This window comes from Sabethes cyaneus, chromosome 3 (assembly GCF_943734655.1).
Source record: "Sabethes cyaneus chromosome 3, idSabCyanKW18_F2, whole genome shotgun sequence".
In the NCBI taxonomy this organism is placed as follows: domain Eukaryota; kingdom Metazoa; phylum Arthropoda; class Insecta; order Diptera; family Culicidae; genus Sabethes; species Sabethes cyaneus.
Window position 1 is genome coordinate 46,999,224 of NC_071355.1, and position 21,871 is coordinate 47,021,094.

General features: G+C 39.8%; 3 protein-coding genes across 3 annotated transcripts in view; 2 read left to right on the plus strand and 1 right to left on the minus strand.

Moving 5' to 3' along the window:
* The first annotated feature begins 1,701 nt into the window (after window positions 1–1,701).
* On the plus strand, window positions 1,702–2,613 carry LOC128742336 (probable Golgi SNAP receptor complex member 2). Its single transcript, XM_053838668.1, has 2 exons — window positions 1,702–1,964; window positions 2,025–2,613. The coding sequence occupies exons 1-2, from the start codon at window positions 1,828–1,830 to the stop codon at window positions 2,524–2,526; spliced, it is 639 nt and encodes a 212-aa protein (XP_053694643.1). The 5' UTR covers window positions 1,702–1,827; the 3' UTR covers window positions 2,527–2,613.
* Window positions 2,503–3,631, minus strand: LOC128742335 (MRN complex-interacting protein). Its single transcript, XM_053838667.1, has 2 exons — window positions 3,528–3,631; window positions 2,503–3,469 (listed from the first exon to the last, which is right to left on the minus strand). Exons 1-2 carry the CDS (start codon window positions 3,576–3,578, stop codon window positions 2,594–2,596), a joined length of 927 nt encoding a protein of 308 aa, XP_053694642.1. The 5' UTR covers window positions 3,579–3,631; the 3' UTR covers window positions 2,503–2,593.
* A 2,223-nt stretch (window positions 3,632–5,854) lies between these two features.
* LOC128744645 (nucleolar and coiled-body phosphoprotein 1) overlaps window positions 5,855–21,871 on the plus strand; it is a 75,205-nt gene continuing 59,188 nt past the window's right edge. Inside the window, exons 1-2 of the mRNA XM_053841799.1 lie at window positions 5,855–6,001; window positions 15,794–15,979. The gene's annotated coding sequence lies outside the window, so the exon portion shown is untranslated. The remainder of the gene's footprint in view (window positions 6,002–15,793; window positions 15,980–21,871) is intronic.

Below are 21,871 nucleotides of genomic sequence, written 5' to 3' on the forward strand. Positions count from 1 at the left end.
CTCACTTTGATTGATCGCGTATGATAGACAACTAACTAAAATATTAGGGAATAACTAGTTTTGCATTGTGTGTCATAAAAATGCTGATGTTCTCAATAATTTGTGTTGGATAGGACGGGAATAGGCAATTACGACGATGTAGCAACATACCCTATATGTCGACTAACATTTGAAAGGGGCGGATAAGCCAACTGTCAAACAGAACGAGTGAGAGTTCATTTTCCTATGCTGCTCCAGCAAAAAATAACTCTCACTCGTTCTGTTTGACAGTTGGCTAATCCGCCCCTTTCAAATGTTAGTCGACATATGATATATCGAGGGTAACTAATCCATATGTTGTTAGTAAATCAATAGTTTAAGTTTTAACATTTCAGGTAGATTACAAAACTTAGTCTTCCCTGCCTGTACGAAATACAAGTTCGTTTACTTTGCTCATTTGGTGTCTCGATTTGACGGTTCGAATAAGGTTTTGCACGGGCGAGCATAACCTCACTTCTTTGACGTCTATCAGTGGTTTGTTTACTTGGACTTGGTACATGGTTTAACATGTTGAAACTGAATATTGCTTAAGGCCTTAACGGTAAGTCAGAAAAGCACAAAAACTGCCATTCCGAGTAGTGTGGAGGGCGACACTGCTGGAAAATACGCTTTTAAAACGTTTAACTCCAATTTATGCACATCGCGTTCGTCTAACAAATAGTAAACAAACCACGAGTGGATGTCAAATGGGTGAATTGCGTTCGTTCCGGTTCATTCGTGACGTCACCTTGCAAAACCTTATGGTGTTTTATGCCACGCTCTTTGCGCGTCTGTAGATTATCTACCGTCTGTAGTTCATTCCGGTTCATTCGTGACGTCACCTTGCAAAACCTTATAGAGCTTTCTGACAGCTCAAGCACCCACACTAGCGAACACGAAATACGCGTGTATATATACATGATATTGAGCTTGCTAAGCCCAGTGCAAAAGGCTACAAAAACTTATCGTTTTTCACTCAAACGTATGTTTTTTTTACCGGGGTATAACCGGGGTATAACTGGGGCAAAAACAAACGTGTAAAATCAATGTAAAATCTAACAACAGCAACAACAAATCGCGCGTCGATGTGTGCGTGCGGCAAACGTCAGCAAGCTCAATTTGCCTCATTTTCGGAAAGGGCTGGTGCTTGTTTGCCTCATTTTCAAGCACCAACACAGACATAAATGGAAAGGTCTATAAACCTTTGCACGGTGCCTAACCTCAACTCTGGTTTGACGTTTTTGTGTGTTTTGTTTTGATTCCCTTTGTAACCTAATTTTATTGCTAGTGGGTTTATTACTTGTAATTGGTACCACTTGTTTGCGGAAACCGGAAATACCCGACTTTTCCGAAGCAGGAAAATGATAACAGTTCTGTACAACATATATTTTTGCCCTTTTTGCAGTTTTTTGCTTCTGAGTCTTACGAATAAGTAATCAAAACAAACCCCACAACACTGTCAAACCTGGGAGGAAAAAAAACGCACTGACATCTGCGTGCAATGCTTTATGGCCGCGAGGAAGAGATGCCAGTCTTCTTGATGGAATGTTTTTGATAAAACTCACCACCTGGGTTCTGGGTTCTGCTTTGATGATGATGACAATGATGACGTTTCAAGTTCATTTTTTGTTATTATTCATTTTTGAACACGATTTTGAAATGCTGGCAAAATTTCCTTGCAAATGCGAAACCAGTGAAGCAGTGAAGTGATAAATATTTTCCAATTCTTAATTGATTAAGTTGTGACTCCGTTGAGCTTATTTTATGTACTGCAATAGAAAAAAGAATATTTTCATATGAATCTTAAATATGGAAGCCCTGTATTTCCAAACAAACAGTATAATACAGGAAACACAGCAATGTTTTCAGCAGCTTAACAATGTACGTGGCGGAGACACAGGATCAGTCGAAGCAGAAATACAAACGAAGCTCACGGCGGTGAGTGCGTAAGTACTGGGACTTCTTGCCATTACGAACATTACTCTGCAACGTTTTATTCATTTCAGTAACTGTGACCGGCTAGATGTTCTGCTGTACAAAGTTCCCGTGGCGCAACGGCCGAGCACCAAAATGCGAGTTGACCAGCTCAAGTATGATCTGCGTCATCTGCAGGCCGCCTTGAGGTTGTACCAGGACAAGAAAGCTCGCCGCGAGTTGGAGCATGCCGAACGGGAAAGCCTACTGAACAAACGGTTCACGGCCAATTCGGATACCTCGATCGACATAGACTACTCGCTGCAGCATAACAATGCGATGCAAAACGCTCACCGAGGTGTCGACGAAATGATCTGGACCGGCAGCAGCATACTGGACGGCCTGCGGAATCAGCGGGAAACGCTGAAGGGCGCCAGAAAGCGAATCATGGACGTCGGGAATACGCTCGGACTGTCCAATCAAACGATGAAAATGATCGAACGTCGTCTGGTTGAGGATAAATATGTGATGATCGGAGGAATGATTGTGACATTGTTAATTATTACGGTTATTATTTACTTTTTCGTATTTTAGGGACGCATTAAAGCGATGCATGAAACATATTAAAAAATCTAAATGGCCTTAGAAGCTTTGCAACACTCTAGCAAATATTAAATTCTTCGTCACTTGAATCTTTGGTGACAAATTTGTCCCATTTCGAAGAACTATTGGATTGGTGGATTTCAGTTTTTGTATTTTCATTTGATTCGTCATTACTCACATGTTTCGAAGTTTCTTCTCTCATGGACTTCTTGCCGTAATTCATCAAAGGTTTCGTTTGTTTCATCAAACCAACTTTAGACGCATCTTTTTTAGACCAATCTATTTTGTTTGAGGTCGTTTTGCAAGTGACTTCATTGATTTCAGCAGACTTATCCGTAAGATATGATGTTGAACATTCATTCTGAGTTGTGTTTTCTGATTTATATTTGAACTGCTTTTTAAATTTGGGTCCAGCCATTTGATGGAAATCTATCAGTGGTAGACAGGTCTGGGACTGGGAATTAGCAGGGCGTTTCAGCACGTTTCGAGAGGTTGTATCATTCGATTTTGCGCTATTGCTGTCACGTTTTCTAGCGACTGGATACTCGGCATCCGTCGGTTGAGCTAGTTTATTCCAATTCGATGTTTGAAACGTCGAATCTTCTTCAGCCTCTTCACGTGTTTCACAGAAACTGTCCCACTTACTCGCTCCTTTCTTGGAAACTCCAGCATTGTTGGAATGATAATTGACTATACTTTCTGATGTTTCGCGCGCTCGATTCGTAAACTCAACGGAAGCCAGTTCGAGCTCCCCAGAGGTAATCTTGCTTGCAACATTTTGGAATAATTGTTCTTCGCTGATTGCGCGACTGCTCAATTGCTGTACAAGAAGTCTACACTCTTGGCCAGAGCCGCGAGCAAACTCCTTGATTAGAGATTGTTTTGAACCGCATAGTTTGCAAGACCATTTTGGCGCTTTCTTGACTATGTCGGACTGAAATGCTTAAAACTTATTACTAAAACGTTGAATAACAGTGGACGAGCACTTTTACCTGGAATGTTTGACACTGATAACAACGAACAACACGCAACTGTTGCGGCATTATTCAAATTATGCCTGTCTGATAGTCTGATAGCAAAATGTAAACACTGTTCTGCTTCTGTGCAACTGAAGGGTTTAGCGGTTTTCGCCATTTTGTGACAGCTGTCACAGTTACCGATGCTTATATCCAGAGATGCCAGAAGTGAAGACATGTCTTCATTTTGAAGACATTTTTGTTACAAAAAAGTGAAATGTCTTCACTTGAAGACATGTGAAGACATGTCTTCACCATGCAATTTAAATGGGCGGAAAGCCGAAAGCAGACAAATGAAGACATTTTTCCATGATTCGTGAAGACTTTTCAAAAAATCACCTGGCATCTCTGCTTATATCGAATATCGAAACAAAATAATGTCATGTTGTTCAAAGAATTTGCATCACGGGTAACTTTTGCAAGAATTATTTTGCAATATCATTGAAATTTCCTTTTTGAAAGTATTTACCATGAAAAAACCACAGAGAACAGACTACCAGGTAATTAACAAAAAGTGTGTAAAAGGTTTTTATGTAATCTACGAGTAATCCTTCAATAGAGCACCCCTCGAACAGTAAGTGGCAAACTAAATCTTGATGTCGCTGCCATCGCTGCTATGTAACTCCAGCACAAAGAAATATTGACAAAGGTACATGGATATTTTTTGATGCGTTTGGCAAACTATTTCTGGAGGGCGCTACCGACAGATTTTACACATAAAAAATCGATTTTTTCCTTCGAGCCTGTTAATCTGTTCTCTGTGAAAAAACTATTCAAATTTACCATGATGAGTCTTGTTATCTTGTATTCAAGCATGCACGGAACTACTGTATGCTGTTTCATGTGAATAAATCAAAGCCAGGTGTTGCATTCCGCTAATTAAATTTTTGCTTGCAAGATCCATTGATAATTCAGGATGTAGTTTTCAAACTGTCGCTTATTCAACCCTTCTGCATGGCTTGGCTCATGATACTATTTCCCAACTAAAGCCTAGTATCGACCTGAAAAGAAATGGGCAAAAAGATAGGCCAAGAAATGCTAAAGAAAAAAATTTCCGTTTGCGATTTCTTTACCAGTATGCATCTCACAAGAAATATTGTTTTACTTTCAGATGGCGCAGTTTTACATGCTAGTGAATTGAAATGTCACTTTTCCGTACGGAATAATATCCGGCGCAATTTTTACCACAAGAAAAAATGACAGATAATTGCTTGCCTTGCAGTTGTCAAAATTTCTTCGGTAAATACCAGCATTTTTTCTTGAGCTGTTTTCTTTTCAGCTGGATACTAGGCTTAAATCTAGAATTTATCGATAAGAAAACTGTAGGAAGGATAAAATATTTTCTCTAAAAATCTGACTTTACACTCAAAATAATCCACACGTCCTTTCCACGTGAAATATCACGTAAATATCTCTACAGGGATTTACGTGACTTCCAGGTGATTGTTATTGGAAAAAATAATAACATCTAGCTGATTTTCACGTCAACGCATTAGTATGCGTGCGAACTACCTGAAAATCACGTATAAATAGTATAGGAAAAGCTTGGTGGAAAATATTCACATAACTTTTCAGGTAACTTCGACGTGAAATATATTTTGAGTGTAGTTTTCAAAAGGTCGCAATAAGCATGTGCGATCTTCTGGATCTTCTGAAAACTTGAGCCGGAAATTTGCAGATTGGCGCCTGAGTGTGATTTTTTTTACTGTGCCTACACCGTCGGACTGGTGTATACGTAACAGCGTTCTTGCAATCATAAAAGCGTCTGTGGTCGTGTGCTATGCTATTTCTCTCCTGTTCGTTCGCTTCGCGGTGTTGTGCCGAAACGTCTAACGGGGTTCTTGCGTGTGTATCTCCTCTACTCTTTTGGCTCGGCGACGGGGACTGACTGACGGATCTGACACCAATCGAATGTCGCTCCACTTCCGCGGAACAACGGGATCGGTTCTTTCGAAAGTGTTCTTCCTATATTGTCCGGTGGCAATGTCGGTTCGTGATTCGTAAGTTTTCATTTCGGACAAGTCGTAATTGTGATTCTAAGTTCCGCGTTTAGAAACTTCCTCAAATTCCAAAACAAAGACGTGAAACTTTTTCTGGTGCCGGAGTGAAAAAACGGGGTACGAAAGTGGTGCCGAAACAAACCTCAAGGTCCTCTGAAAGTGGTCGATTTTGCAGAGCCAGAAGTGACCTTGTTGAATTCGATTTCCAATCAAACAAATTGTGTTTCGTGTCCCCATTTTTACGGTATATTTCGATATAAAGTGGAAGTGGAAGTTGCATTCCAGCTGAAGTGTGTACTTTCGGAAGGGCTCAGATCTGGGCTACCGCAGCCCTCCGTTCAAACTGGATAACTCAATCGTAAATCGATACCTTAGCGCGGCTGATGACGAATTCGTCTGGTCGGTAGACCAGGACATCCGACAATTTGTCCAAAAAGCGAACCAAAGAAGGTAAGCTTCGAATGTATGGTCCCATGGTTGATTGCGAAGAGGAAGCGGGAACTGATGATGAGGTGATTGGAAATTAGAGGTTACTCTACTTTTGCGCTGCTGCTCTGTGTGCGAAGCAAATGGTTTCACTTGCTGTTTATGGTACATTTGATTTTTTCGGCCAATTTTCCAAAGCACTAGCTGTGTTCAACTCGAAATCTATTTTACAGATAAAAAATTAACTCAGTTACAATTTTATTCGGTCTGCACTCTGTTAATATAAATTCTCCTATCTAAACACTGAAGATAATGGTAAGGGTAACTATACTACTGGTACAATGTCTAATTTTCAGTTCTCTAGGTTTCAGAATTTATCATTGTTAGCAACAGTGTTACACTTTTACATTTAGGTATATTAATTACTGTTACTGGTTAGAGGTGATTAATGAAGCCTCTTGTCTATGGGCAAATTATAATTTGTTCCACTACCTGGTTCTAGAAGTGTGATTGGTGATGCAAAATAGTAATGAAAAACCCGATTTAATCCACCATAGGAACCAAAGGAACCTTTGTTATACCATCTTATATGTCATTTGAAATGGGCATTTCTAGGTCAAATATTTTTAATTTGTATTTGAATTTGTAATTTTTCTAAAACTGACAGAGTCAAATTCTATACACATCACTTTGAACTAAATTCTTAAATAAACTGTTTCTAGGCCCAGCCATTCTCAAGTTATTCAGATGTGAAATCTAAAAATTATTTATAAAGGTACCAGTACACTGTTTGCTGAATAGTCCAATATTTGGTCTATTTCATCAAATAAATTTGAAAACCCGTGTACTGACCCAACCAAATATTCGAACAAATTTTATTTTTTAAAATGTCGCCGAGCTTTTCCAATAAAATTTGGCTGTTTATAAAACAGTGTAATATGCCTATCAAATTAAATTTGTTTTCATAACGTTTTGCGCTGTTCGCCGGTTTGTTTGCTTGAAACTTATCAAAAAAAGCTCACAATGTTTATTATTTGAATTGCTGTCAAAATCGAATTTGGTACAGGAAAAATAGTGCAGAAAGGAAGTTTTGCAAAGGAGATGACACTGGAAAAAATTAGGACATTATTGAATCAATAGTGAAAAGTAAAAAAAATCATGAATAATGAGGAAATCACTTTATAAACCTGTTCTTCGAACCTGTTTAACGGGAAATTAGCAGTCAAATTTTCGTCGGAGAGCCCAATTTCGGAAGCAGTTTTTGGACCCAATAGCTGGTGTATGGTTGTAAAAATGTAAATACTGCCTTCTTCTTGCCAATCTGAACACAGCGAATATATTTTTATGAACAAAATTTTTGTTTCAAACAAAAAACTGCTTTTGAAACTGGCAGAATCGATGACGACTAATTTCATCTTAAATACCCTCTAAAATTAAGCTACTACACTACATATATAATACTACATATGTCAAACATTATTCTAGTAAATCTAGTAAATAAATAGTCAGCATGTAAACGTTCATCTCAGGATCGAAAGGCTAATTACATTCTGTTTCTGACCAAACTCGTGATTTTAGTCATGACCTTGAAATGCGGTCAGAGGTATATTAATATTTTTTTGAAACGATGATTCTACAATTGATGAAGGGACGGTAAGGGAAAGTGAAGAAGGATTTTTTGAGAATGGAGGGGAAAGAGTGGAAAGGAAGGGGGGGGGGGGGTAATAGGTAGCTACGCTTAACAAGTTGTCGTTGTGACTCCTATCTTTTGTCCAATGCTGGAAGGTGCATGAGTCGAACCAAGCTATGATCAGAGATTATAACCGGATTAAACATGGAAATCTCGACCAACATGTCAAAAGGTTCAATGTGTAAATGAGAGATTCTCTATGCGTCTCCTCTCTTATGCTTATTACGGAGACATAAATGCATTTCAACTCAATTTTTCTAAAGGATTTTAGCTTTCCAATAACACCGGCAACCGTTTCATGCAAAATAGATGCATTCAAGTGCATTTATGCCGCCGTAATAAGCGTAAGAGAAGAGGCGCAAAAAGAATCTCATTTGCACATTGGACCTTTTGAAATATTGCTCGTCAACTATTAAGATTAGAAAGAAACTATTTTCACATTCGAATTGCAATCAAAATAGTCGAGTAAAAATGGCTTTTTTTAGCGTTTTGAGCTGGAAATGATCATATAGAAATCGACACGTCTTCGGCACTTAATTTCACTGTTTGCTAACGTTGTGCTAGTTATCACCCATATGCATCCTAGCAATAAACAATCTACAGAGTATATTTTAACCTACTAAATAACTTTATAGAACATAGGAAAGCAATGAAAACATCGTGTGCAAAATTTTTAAGGAGAACTGATTTTACTGACGCAGTTAGCGTAGGGATACAATGCTAGCCTAACAAGCCAGTCGTCGTATGTTCGAATCTCGACCGATCGGTGCCGCTATAGAGTTAATAAGATCTTTGCCCTAACCCCGTAGTTTTCCTGTACTCTAATAACCGGCTGCGAAGTCTGTGAAGAAGGGTCAAGTTCTGAAGGACGTTTACACCCATGGCTTTGCTTTGCTTGATTTAAACAAATCATTAAAATTCGCAACCAGTAAGAGATAGATAGTTTTACTATAGGCAGCAAAGTTGCTTATTTTAGTGTGTTCTGCAATTTTTGTGAAGAGGCTATGTTTTGGTGGCGTTTAAAAAACATAAATTTGTGTCACCCTATTAGGCGGGTTCAAGGTCACCCTAAAAGTGTAAGAAAATGTGCTATATTTTATTAATTAACTGCTCCAAAGAAACACCCGTTGAAAAATTACACATTTTTACTCTATTGTTCCGTTTTTGAGATTAAAATTTTCTTGAATAAATTTCATTTTTAAATATCTTTTGACCAGTAGAACCAATCCTTATGAAATTTAGCAGAAACATTTGCAGTGTTAAGACCTCTCGTTTAATACTAAAATCATTGAAACTAGATAAATTATCTTGGTTAAAATCGCTATACATTATAGTAAATTTTAACGTTTAACTTCAATTGCTCATAACTTTCAAACTAAAAGTCCAATCAAAAAACAATTCAATAGTGATCTATCCGGCTATATTACGCTTCAAATGAGACTAATAGCGCATAAATCGGCTTGGTCATCTCTGAGAAACAGGCGATAATTATTACCTTGTCAAAACACGTTTTTAAACATAACTTTTAAACTACTTGTTTGTTTTCAATAAAACTTTCTAAAAATTTTTATAATAGTAAGAGCTTACATTTGGTACTAAGATCGTTGAAATCGGTCATGTGATTCCGGAGAAAATCGTGTCACGTAGTTTTCACATTTTTGCTCATAACTTTTAAACGAAACATTGGACCACGAAACAATTCAATAGTGATATACTAGGTAATAACACCTTTCAAATGAGACTAATAACGCATAAATCGGTTTAGCCATCTCCGAGAAACAGGCGATAGAAAACTAGCTGCACACACACACTTGCTCAGTTCGTCGAGCGCAATCGATTGGTATATGTGACTCGGCCCTCTGGGCCTCGGATTAACTTCGTGTTTTTCGACCAATTTTTAAACCTTTGTTATATACTATAACAAAGGTAAAAACATATCATATCAAGTACACACCCTCCCTTAGTGATGAATTCTGTTCTATCGACTATGAAGGCTCTAGCCGGGTTATAAATAATGAATAAAAATAAAAGAACGAAGTGTGGAATGCAGAAAAAACAGCTGAACGATATCACAATAGATCAAAATATTGGTCGCACTGATAAGGTTAATACAGAAAAAAGTATGAAGGTCTGTGCCTAGCAGCAAGAACGCTGACATGAGAATAATATTGGACATTTTTCAAATGTATATAAAAGTAACATTCATCAAATTACATGTGTAGTGGCATTAAATAAACGAAACAATTAATTATCTGTATTAATTATCAAAGTTTACAACTCTCATGTAATGGAATATCTTGCTACAGAAAATTAGTTGTTTTATTTAGTTAATGCAATTGCACACCTAACTTGATGAATGTTCCTTGTAGCATTTTTTCTTAGCTTTCCGATGGTGATCTTTAAATTAAAATCGGTTGGGGGCATCATGGCGAAAACGACGATTTTTCGATAAAATACAACATGGCGGCCAAATCCAAGCTGGCCGCCGATTTTTTTTTTCACTTCGTTTATAAGCCCTACCTCTTCTCTTTACAAAACCGTGTTGTTTGTAGTTTGTTTCATGGCAAATTTTGGAAATATCACAATAATTATATGAAAATTGTGAACCTTGCTCCAAATAACTGGTTGTTTTATTCAGTTAATGCAATTGCATACCTAATTTTATGAATGTTTCTTATAGCATTTTTTCTCAGTTTTCCAATGGTGGCCTTAAAATGAAAATTGGTTGAAGGTTAAAACGGTGATTTTTTGATAAAATCCAATATGGCGACCAAATCCAAGATGGCCGCCAAAATTTTTTTACTCCATTTGAAAGCCCTGTGCTTCTTCTTTACATAACCTGGCCATTTGTTAATTGTTTTATAGCAAATTTATGAAATATCACATGATATAGATCTCAAAGTTTGCTCAAAAATTTATCTTATTTTGAAACTGTTAGGCCCTTTGACTAACGAGAGGTCTACTATTTCGAGGGATTAAAAGTGTAATTCTTATTTTTAACCCATTTTCAACCAATTAAGCGCAAAAGTTCCAATACTTGAAGACCTCGTGTCAGTAGCGGTCCCGTTTCAGCGAGAATTACTCACATCCTTTTAATAAAACTTGCTTAACCTTTCAAGAGTTTAGTGTACGATTCGTAAAAAAAAGAAAATAATATTTGCGTATTTTCTCGGAAAATTTAAATTAAAACTTCCTGATTTTGCCTCCCTTCTGTCACAGTCTGTCACAAAATTGACACCTCCCTCCCCCCCGTAAACTGTGGACGTCATTGTTGAATGATCTCTTAAACGTCTTTCTAAGACTTGACCTTTATTTATCGACAGACATTAGACTAGACTTGTACATTACCCATTGTAGAGCCGTTGCCAGCATTTCTCGACCATGTTTCTAAAGCTCTGCCGGTAGGCGGCCCTTATCAGCGGCTTTTTGGTCCTCAGCAAACCGATTTCTTGTTTGACTTCTTAGAGATCAGGCATGGATCAGATCAATGAGCACTCCTAGGTCATCTTCTGTTTCGCCTCCTTCTACAACTTCGCCATTGAGCTGTTCATCGCAGAACTGCTTCCTCCTGTCGACCACCTCGCGCGTGTTTGTGATTAGATTTCCTTCCGCGTCCCAACATAACGGGTAACAACTAAAATTTTGGAATTTTTTTGAGGCCCCTATACTCAACAACAAACGAGCTCAGAGAGAAATGAGAGTATGTTTGTGTTAGCTCTCTCTTTCTCTCCTCTTTTTGTCAATATTTTTTGTTTTGTTTATGCTTGCCCTGTTTTGCTTAAAATGACGTCGAAACAAGAAGCATTTCGGGAGCGCGTTGTACACTTCTACGAACTGCCACAGAAATCTCGGCAAAAAGTATGCGGTACAACATTTAAAAAGCGAATATGTTGCGGCTTCGACTGTTTACCATATCCTAAGATGCTCAACAACTATTCGCAAACAAGGTAATGGAAGACCAGCCAAAATTATGGACGCAGAAAGACATCGTTCTCTTTCTCGTTTCTTCAACAACAAGCCCTCTGTTTTGGCTATCAATTAGATGTGCACCAGACGAATGTTTGAAGAAAATGTTGATCCCGTTTCTACAAAAACATCATGCAGATGGACAATACGTGTTTTAGCCGGATAGAGCATCATCGCATTACACCAAAATAACACAATCGTTACTGAATACCTATTCAATGCCATTTGTACCCAAAAACTACAGCCCGACCAATCTGCCTCAGTGACGCCAAATCGAAGATTTCTTCGGGATTTTGAGCTCCTTAGTGTAGGAAAATAACTGGAGAGCCACGTATTAAGAGATGTATACGCAAAGCTGACATGACGACCGTACAATGTTACTGTTCCGACCCCAAACGGAAACTTCACCGAACAGCCGATTAGGGACCGTTTCCAAATGTTCACTAATTTTTTTTCAACAATGGACAATGTATCTTTAATTTCAGTAAATAGATCTTCAAATATCGTTAATCTTTCGTTACTCGCGCCAACTTCGATTTATAGGCATGCTAAAACCTAACAGAATTCACTCGAATACCAATGCCACTTGGTGAAAAACTTATGAAACTTTTTCCACTGTTTGAAAGATCTTGGTCTGCGGATCAACTTTGTTTAAAATAGCTGGAATCCCAAAATACCTATACCGAAATAAAATTAACAGTTCACAAGTGTGGTTCAAAATACATCAGCGCGAGTAACGGAGGGTTAACTTTTTTTGACAGCTTGAGAAATAAATTCCAAAATTTTAGTTACCACCCGTTAGTCAAAATGCCGTCCCAGAAGGCACATAATTATCATGGCATACCTACAAGCTTCAAGTAATGTTTCAGGTCAAAGCTGAATATCATCCATCAATCGGTCTTTTTAAAGGCCACCAAATAATAACTGCAAATAAAATTGAATTTTCTTGATGATTTCATATTTTGACCATTTTTACATGACTTGACAACATTACTAAGCCCAGTTTGTTGGTAGTTCCACCGTACAGGTAAAACTTGGCCTTTCTGCCGCTGATCTTCCAAACCTTCTCTCCTTTGCGACAGATTTCCTGCAGAGCCCCGATGCCGATTTTCGCTTCGGGGTTTCGCCAGAGTACTACCATGGACTTGACTGAAGAATCTTCAAGCCGTCAAGAGTCCTGATATGGGAACAAACGCTCCAGGCTGACAAAGCTATTCCTCGTTGCCACACTCATCAATTGCACGAGTGCCTCCTTCCCTGTCGAGTGTCGACCTACGAACTTAACTAATCAAAAGTTATTGCTTTGAGCGTCTTAGCAAAATCTCGAATACGTGCTTTTTTCCTCTTCTGTTGGATACTCTTACCAAACTGCGTCCATTATTTTGAACTTTTGTGGTATGCCCCGTTTATTTCTTTTACTATACGCTTCAAGGTTATGATAGGCTGGAAGCTGGAGCGAGACAGGTGCCAATCAGGGATGACTTGGTTTATGAACCTTGTTACCCTGGTCGGTGACGCAAACCAGATCTCCCTAGGCTCTATCAGGTCATTTTTGAGATACTGCAGTCTGTGTCCTATTAGTGCTCCCCAAGTGTTCCGCGGTTTCGCTCCCGGCATTACACAGGCGACAAATATCATCTTGTACGAAACGACGAGATTCCGAAGATGATATTTAGTCGTTTACCGTGTATGGGTTGTCCTAGTTGGTTCTAGCTTTCATCCAATCACTCTTCATTTCCGCAGTTGAACCAACAGTTAGAAGGTTCAGGATACTCAGGTGACCGGTTTTATCCCCGTCGAGTATTGTCTTCAATCGTTTAAGTGTTAGAGCGCTTTTCTTAGCATCTAACTGAACTCAATCCCCTGGATCTCAGAGGATCTCTCCGAGGCAAATGGTGGTACGCGTAGTGGATGTTTTTTCTACAACGGCACAGAATTAGTTTTTAAGATAGTGTTCCTGTAAATCCACACAATAGCTTTGGTACGTGATAACTTTAAAGATTGTCAGCATAAAACAGCCGCAAGTCAAACGAAAGCGAAAACGTAACGTTATTTATAAAAATCGAGAAAAGAACCGGGTGCAAGTTGCTACCTTGCGGTACTTCACATCGATTGGAAGCAGCTAGAAACAGTAGATCCTATTTTGACACATAAACTTGGTTTCGTCAAGTATGATTTAAACTAGCAGATGGCGATTAGGGCACTGATAAAATTGATGAATTGCTCTAAAAAAGGGCGCAAAATTGGACTTCTCGCAAGGACCAGTTCAAGTATCTTATCTCACATATCTTTCGCCAGTTCGAAATTCTAGTTTTTCTTATATTCGTAGCTGAGTTAATTTTGAAAGAAGTTTTAGATCTGCTTTTGATTGGTTCTAAAACAGGCTGGATTATATAGATTAATAGCAAAACTTGTTAAAGCAATTATCTGCGAAAGCGTTGAGATTACACCAAGAAAAATCTGGTTCTCCTTCAGTGCGATAATCTGCATTATTCATCTTCATAGAGTAAATCAAAAACCAGATGCGAATATTTTCGCCCACCAGTCAGCCAAAAGAATAAACGAAGCTAATTGACCGCTAACCCAGCTTGGGCTTGATAAATCCTACGCAACGTGCGTCGTCGCTCGAGAGCAATCATACAAATGCTGGCAACTCACCGTGAATCACAATATTAGCACGTCCGTTGAACTTGGTAGTTGGTACACATTTATGCATAGGTATATGTGTAGATATAAAAAAAGTTTCATTGCGCTTTCCGAGAAAATACTCAATGACGGTCTGATTGCACCGCGCCAATTATCCGATTTTATTTCCATCGGCTACACACCACAGGGAGGGGTAATTCGATTTCGCCGCCTCCCGCAGTTAAATTTGAAATCTATTTTAGGAATGATGGATGTTTTGAAATGTAAATTTAAGCTTGGCTGCAACTTGCACGGTTTTTAAGTATTGCTTAATTTTTACGGCGTGTTTTTATTGTTCGTTGTTATTTTTAAGTGTGATTTTTCGCATTGTCGAGCTTCCAAAAAGTTGATGACACCCCAAAACAATGCTATTTCGGTAGCATCAGTTTTCGTTAATTGCTTTACAACATTTACACAATGATCTCTATGGATAACTGGCATTCAAGAAAACCAAATTAGTATAATATCAAAATCTGCCATAGTACAGTAGCCTACTCCGACTGTGAATGACAGCCAAGTTCAATTATTTCCTCATTTTGCTGATCAAGATATCCATTTGCAGACACTTGGCACGCTGTGCATGGTTTATCTTCCAGCAGACGCATATATTTGGTGTGAACTGTATGTAGGTACTTCACATTCCAGTTACATATGTAGGTACGTGTACGTGCCTAATGCACATCAAATTGTTTGACATCAATTTCGCAACCGCTATTTCCTTCTCACGTGAGCCGATCGCACAGCGGGCCCTGGCTGGTGTGTGGTTGAATTACGGTCTGCTGAAACACACAGTAGGTTCGAACGAAATACAAGTATTTATGGCCCATTGAAACCATCGCTTCTTTTCATGTGTGACTGACCATCCGCATCAGGCGACGTACCGCAGAAAAAAAGCCGGTCGCATGGGAACATTCGAACCACCATGTCGAGCGGTGTGCATAGGTTGCAATCATCGTGAAATCAATTGGATATGTGTAAACGACTTGGATCTGTTTTAAAAATACCCGTTAAACTTGTAACCAAAGGCACCCGCTGCGGTGGCATACGCGGATATCCGTCAAATCGCAAACCCAGCGGCGACCCAATTTATGGAAACTTGGCTCGTGTGTAGCGTTTGCTCTACGAAACTTGTGAGAATTGGTTGGACCTGCTGACCAATTGATACATTTCAATCCGAAACCGACTATACCCAATGAGGTTTAAAAAGGTGTGGCAGATGAAGGCCTTTGATGGTATTAGTAGCGAAAAATCAGAAAACGACGTCAAACTACAAAAACAAACCGCGTCGGACAACGGGGTTTGTTTTTGTAGTTTGACGTCACGCGTCATCGTGATTGGTCGATTTACGATTTCACCCACACCATGATGAAATTGCTTCATTGCACTAATACCACTAAACCAACATTGCCACACCTGTATATATCACATTGGACTATACCTACTTACAGTGAGTTTTCGTACTTTTATCGTTCCAGTGTACTTATCTTTCCACCGGTGAATAACTACCGACGATTCCTGATCCACAAGGTGTGCGAAAGCCTGACCGGCGACCAGCAGAACCAGCTGGTTACGTTCTCGATAGGCGTCGGCAGCGAAAGGCGCACTGTCGTCTGCTACCGTCATCAGCTGCTGCGGGACGTTAAGGCGACCTCGAGCAAAAGGTAGGTTTGAATTTGGTTTTGGTATCAAATATCGCACTAACACTGCGATAAGCTCAATTTATTTGGACATGTATGCAGGTTCAAGGCGGGTAAACGACTGAGTAATGACAAAGGATGTGTGTCGCTAGAAGCTCCAGTAAACCTTGGAATTTCTCAGGGTAGTATGCTTGGACCGTTGTTGTTTATTTTATACATGAATGATGTGAAACGAATTTTGGAGAGGCCAGAAGTTAATCTTTTTGCGAACGATATAGTACTGTTTGTAACTGCTAACAGTTACGATGAGTGTTTCAATGTGATAAACAATGAATTGAGTAACTTCTCTGAATGGTTGAAATGGAAAAAACTTAAGTTGAACGTTGCTAAAACAAAATGTATGGTAGTTACTAAACGGTTGCAGAATGACGGAGATAAACAAGTCCGAATTGACGGAGAAGTGGTTCAGCAAGTACAGGTTGTGAAATATCTTGGAGTGATGATTGACGAAATTTCAATGAGCATATTAATTACATGATCCGTAAGGCTGCTCGAAAGTTTGGTGTGCTCTGTAGAATCAACCGTTTCTTGACTACAAATACAAAAATACTGATTTATAAATCAATCATCGCCCCCCACTTCGACTATTGTGCTACGGTCCTGTTTCTTGCATCATAGTAACAGATGAAATGAATGCAGATTCTCCAGAACAAAGTTATGCGTTACATTTTGTGTTGTGATCGACTAACGTGAAGGATGTTTACGTTAGATTGTTTGCAGTGGATGTCTATAAAGCAGCGAGTCGAGTTTAATACGTTGGTTTTTGTGTATTCTGTGACAAAAGGAATGGCACCTCAGTACCTGACAAACACGATAGTGGACGGAAGAGATGTGCACCGCTACCAAACAAGACATGCTGGAGACCTCAGACTGCTGAATTTCCAAAAATCGTGCACGCAAAACTCATTATTTTGTAAGGGACTACAGTTTGTTCAACCAGCCTCCAGAAATAGCGAAACAAACAAGCAGTTTAAGAGAATTTAAACAAATCTGTAAGATATTTGTAACGCAAAGAGCCTTGGATTGAGAGATATGGATGGCAATACACGGAAGTAAAGTCAGATGAAATGGAATCTCTCTGAACTATTATCGAAAGATATCTGCTCGTGATCCTTTCACGCTACAAAAGATGTGTATGGGTGTGAGGTGGACCATCCAAGAAAAAAAAATACATACCGTTGGAGCCTTGCGTACATGTAAGCATAAAATGTACTATACAGTGGTTCAGAGCTTCCTATTCAGCTACTCCCAGCTCTACCTCCTCGTGGGACCAGCCGGGATACGAGTAGCCTTCGTGGTGATCGAGTAACCAACCCTGGCGGAAGCCAAGGTCGTAGGCTGACAAGGAAGAAATGCTCTCTCGAGCTACGTTAGTCCTCCGACGACGACAAGGATGAATTCTACGCGCAGTTGGAGAGTGAATGCGACCGCTACCCAAAACATGATATCATCGGGGATTTCCATGCTCAGGTCAGCCAGGAGGAGGAACACAAAGCAGCGATTAGAGAGTTCAGCGTACACCAGCTGACCAATAAAATAGGCCTAAGACTTATCGACTTCGTCACCTCCAAGAAAATGACCATACGTAATACCTTCTTCCAGCACAGACTCCTACACAAGTACACGGTACACCCAGCCAAAGCCATAGATGTAAACGTCCTGTTGATAACTTGACCGTTCCTGTTGATAACTTGACCAAATCAGACAGAATCACAGATCGACAACAACCCCAAATGGACAGAAGGACAACCCAAAATAAATAAACCTAGAACGGAAATGCGAGAAATAATTACGGCAAAAGGATTACCCACAGAACAGGTTTCCAAGTGGTTGGTAATCGAGTTTCAAAGAATGCCAATAAAATTCCCGAGCCGTTCTGTCAGCAGCACACGAGAATTCGTCGAGCACCTAAAACATTGGGAAAACTAGCAGAAAACGACATAATGGTCTCTTTGGATGTTACGGCCTTATTTCCAAGCGTTCCTGTGAAAGAATCGTTAAGCCTCTTGGAAGACCTGACTTGAAACAACATGGGGATAACGCATGGAAAAAAGGTGGATACTTGAAGCTGACACTTTTGTGCATGGAGGAGAATTACTTCACGTATAGAGAAAATTACTATAAACAGTAAAAGGTGCGCCGATGGGCAATCCACTATCTCCCATCCTGTTCATGGCTAACTTTGAAAGTAAACTGGAAGAAAACCAGGTACTCCCAAAAAGATGGTGGCGATACATCAACAACGTTTTCACCATAGTCAAAAAATGAGGACTGGAAACCATTCTAGCAGCTTTGAACAGCACACACAAGAACATACTCTTCACATGCGAAATGTAAAAAGGAGGAAAATTCTCTTGGATATTGTGGTAATTAGACAAATGGAAAGTGCAGAAAACATAGAATTGGAAATTTACAGAAAACCCACCAAAACTAAACGCGTTATACCAAGCTCATCTAACTACTTCCACCAGCACAAAATGGCGACTTTCGGATGGATGGATGGAAGGATGGAAACATTATCGTTAAATGAGCTAGGGAAACAAGAAGAATTGACATACATTTTAGAAATTGCAAAACTGAACGGATAAAAAGAAAGGACTATCCAGAAGCCAAAACATTATTTCCAAGAAAAGAAGGGATGCATATAAAAAATCACTCATAATACTAACACCACAATTAAAGGGATTACCTACGAATGGCCGAAACACAAATGGCCGAAATAACAAATGGCATAATATATCTTATGGCCGAATCACGAACGGCCGAATCACGAATGGCCGAATCACAAAAGGCTGAAACGCGAATGGCTGAACGTCATATTCGACCGAAAATAATCACGGCCTTCAACCTGCACAAATGTTGGATATATGCTGTCCTTACTCGCTGCCGCTCGTTCGGACTTAACTAAGGGATAATCCCTACTAGTCAGTAAACCTAGGCAAATGCATGCACCTAAATAGTAATGGTTTTTGTAGGGGGCTGCCCCCCCCGCAGTGACCGACACTTCCGACGGCGGGTCACCGGCGCACACTCGCGGCCTACGGCCATCACGCCCTAAATCATCTAGGAAATATTTGTTACTAACACGATCAATAGGCCTCGCACCCTATAATAAACGTAAATCATTCGCGCTTAGGGGAAGAAACAACTATCAATCATCTATACTATATCTACCAAAATAAAAAATAAGACGCAGAGTATGTCTTATTTTTTTGAAATAAGCTCCAGAATTTTCGAAAAGCTTTTTTCCTTCACCTATCATTGACGCTGATCATCACAGAGCTGCGAGTGGAACTAAAGGCAATAGAGGGGAAAATTTTAAAGGTTTTTCGAGAGGAGGTTTCAAATCCGCGGAGAGAAATAGATGAAAAAATTTGTTCAAAATGTGTAACGGCCAACAAAATGAGTAATAAAAATATTGTTAATTTGGACATTCCGGGAAAATTCAGCCTTTCGTGATTCGGCCATTCGTGATTCGGCCTTTCGCGATTCGGCCTTTCGTGATTCGGCCTTCTATGACTGTTGTTGGAATTCGGCCGTTTGGATTTCGGCCATTCGTGATTCGGCCATTAAGTACCAGCCCAATTATAGAGAGAGAGAGAGAGAGAGAGAGAGAGAGAGAGAGAGAGAGAGAGAGAGAGAAAGAGTGGCAGTAGAATACGACGAAAACATATGTAACACGCCCTCTCTGTCGAAAAATGAAAAAAAATCGGAATCGACCTCGTCTACACAAGCCGAAACAACCAGCTCAAAAGTAAGTTGAGATCAACTAAAGACCCGATTGAAAAACATACAAAATCCAGGATTTATAAAATCAGTTACCCATATTGCGAAAAGGTTTACATCGGTCAAACTAGAAGAAATCTCGAAAACGTACACGTACACAAAAGAACACTTGGCAGTGGTAGCAGAGAATCCGTCGTCATTTCGGCTTTCGTGCGGTCGATGTATTCTACAAAGAAGCTCGCGCTGATGCTGCTGAAAGATTTCCAAGCCACATATGATACCATCGACTGGAAAGAGCTGTGGAAAATCATGGACGAGAACAGCTTCCCCAGGAAGCTCATCAAACTGATGCAATCTACGATGGATGTTACACAGTGCTGTGTTCAGATTTCGAGTGGATTGTCAAGTTCATTCGAATCACACAGAGGGCTTCGTCAAGGTGATGGTCACTCAGGCCTACAGTTCAACATAGCGCTACAAGATGTTATGAAACGAGCGGATATCAATGCGCACGGCACAATATACAACAAATCTAGTTGGTTTGCTTTGCCAATAACATGGATATTATCAACAGAACACTTATGGCAGTGGCTGAACAGTAAAGCAAAGCAAAGAGCAAAGCCTAGCTGCTACATTCCGTTATCGAAACTTGACCTTCTGTTTTTATACGACAGACTTCGCAGCCAGCTGTTAGAGTACAGTACAATTGCAGGGCCAGTTGCTACGATCCTGTTGACTCTAACAGCCTCTCCCAGTCGAAATTCGAACATACGACGACTGGTTTATTAGGCTGAAACTAAATAGACCCTAATTGGACCGGTTGTTCTCTACTGGCATGAAACTTGGACAATACTCGAGGAAGATCTGTTAATGCTCGGTTTTCGAAATTTTCGGAGTTTTCGAAGGATTAGTGCTAAAAACGTTCTTCGACGGCGTACAACAGAACGCGGTATGGAGGCGGAGGATGAACCATGAACTCGCACAGCTCTATGGCGAATCTACTATTCCAAAGGTGGCTAAAGCTGGACGGATATGATAGGCAGTGCACGTTGCTAGAATGCCGGATAACTAACCTGCAAAAATGGGGTTTGCTTCCAATCTGGTAGAAACCAGGCGATCAGGGGCGCAGCGGACTCTCACTCTTATTTATACATGCACTGCGACGAGTTTTTGCGAGTGTGTATTTTGTATACAGCCACGGTTTTCACTCTCACTCGTCATTGCAGCCCGAGCTGCTGATGCCGATCACTCGCGAGAGCTCGCACTTCCGTTCGTGGGTAGAATCGAGAGTGAAGATTAAGAAAAAAAGAAAAAGTAATGTAAAATCTGCGTAGTAATGTAAAGTGCGTTGTAAAAAGTGTTGTAGTGTAAAAGTGCGTCGCTAGCCCTCACGGACAGCTGCTTGCGCATGAGTTGTTTGCCTCACGAGTGGACTATGCAGAAAGATGCTACGAGGCTGTGTGTTCGTGTAGGTGTGTAGGTAGCAGAATGTCTGCACACAGCAACGGCGGCTGTTTGTCTTACACTTACGTGAGTGGCGTAAGCGTTGAATGCTATGTTTCTCTAACTCACTCGCGTGACAGTAGGCATCGTTGGCTTCTTGTTCGATTTACAACATTGCCGGTAGCCCACAGCCGAGTGAAAACTAGTGAGTGGTCTAAAATTAGAAATATGCACGTTCAAAAATATTTATTTAGCAAAAATTCGGTTTTAAACGAAAGTCATGGACAAATGCCGAAAGGTGGCCCAACCACGATGTCAGTCATCTATATTCTGCATTGGGCCAATAACTGGTTTATATTGAAGGATAACTTATATCCATCACAGTCAAAAAGTAAGCCGTTAAATACGCGCAGTGCATGGTTAAGTACATTTAAAATTTTGACGTTTCGTAAGACTGTATACCAACAGTGAAAAATTTGTTGCTAAAATAAGCTACGGTTTCACAGTCTCTCTGTGTGCGAACATTTTTGACCTAAAAAATAGATTTACATTGCCATAAATGTTACTAGACTGTCGTGTCCTTTCGTATAGTCCACTTGCATCAGGTAACTTACAACCAGTTTTAGTCGAACTAAGGTTAACCATTCAAAATCAGACAAATTTCCGAGGTCGATTGTTTAAATATAT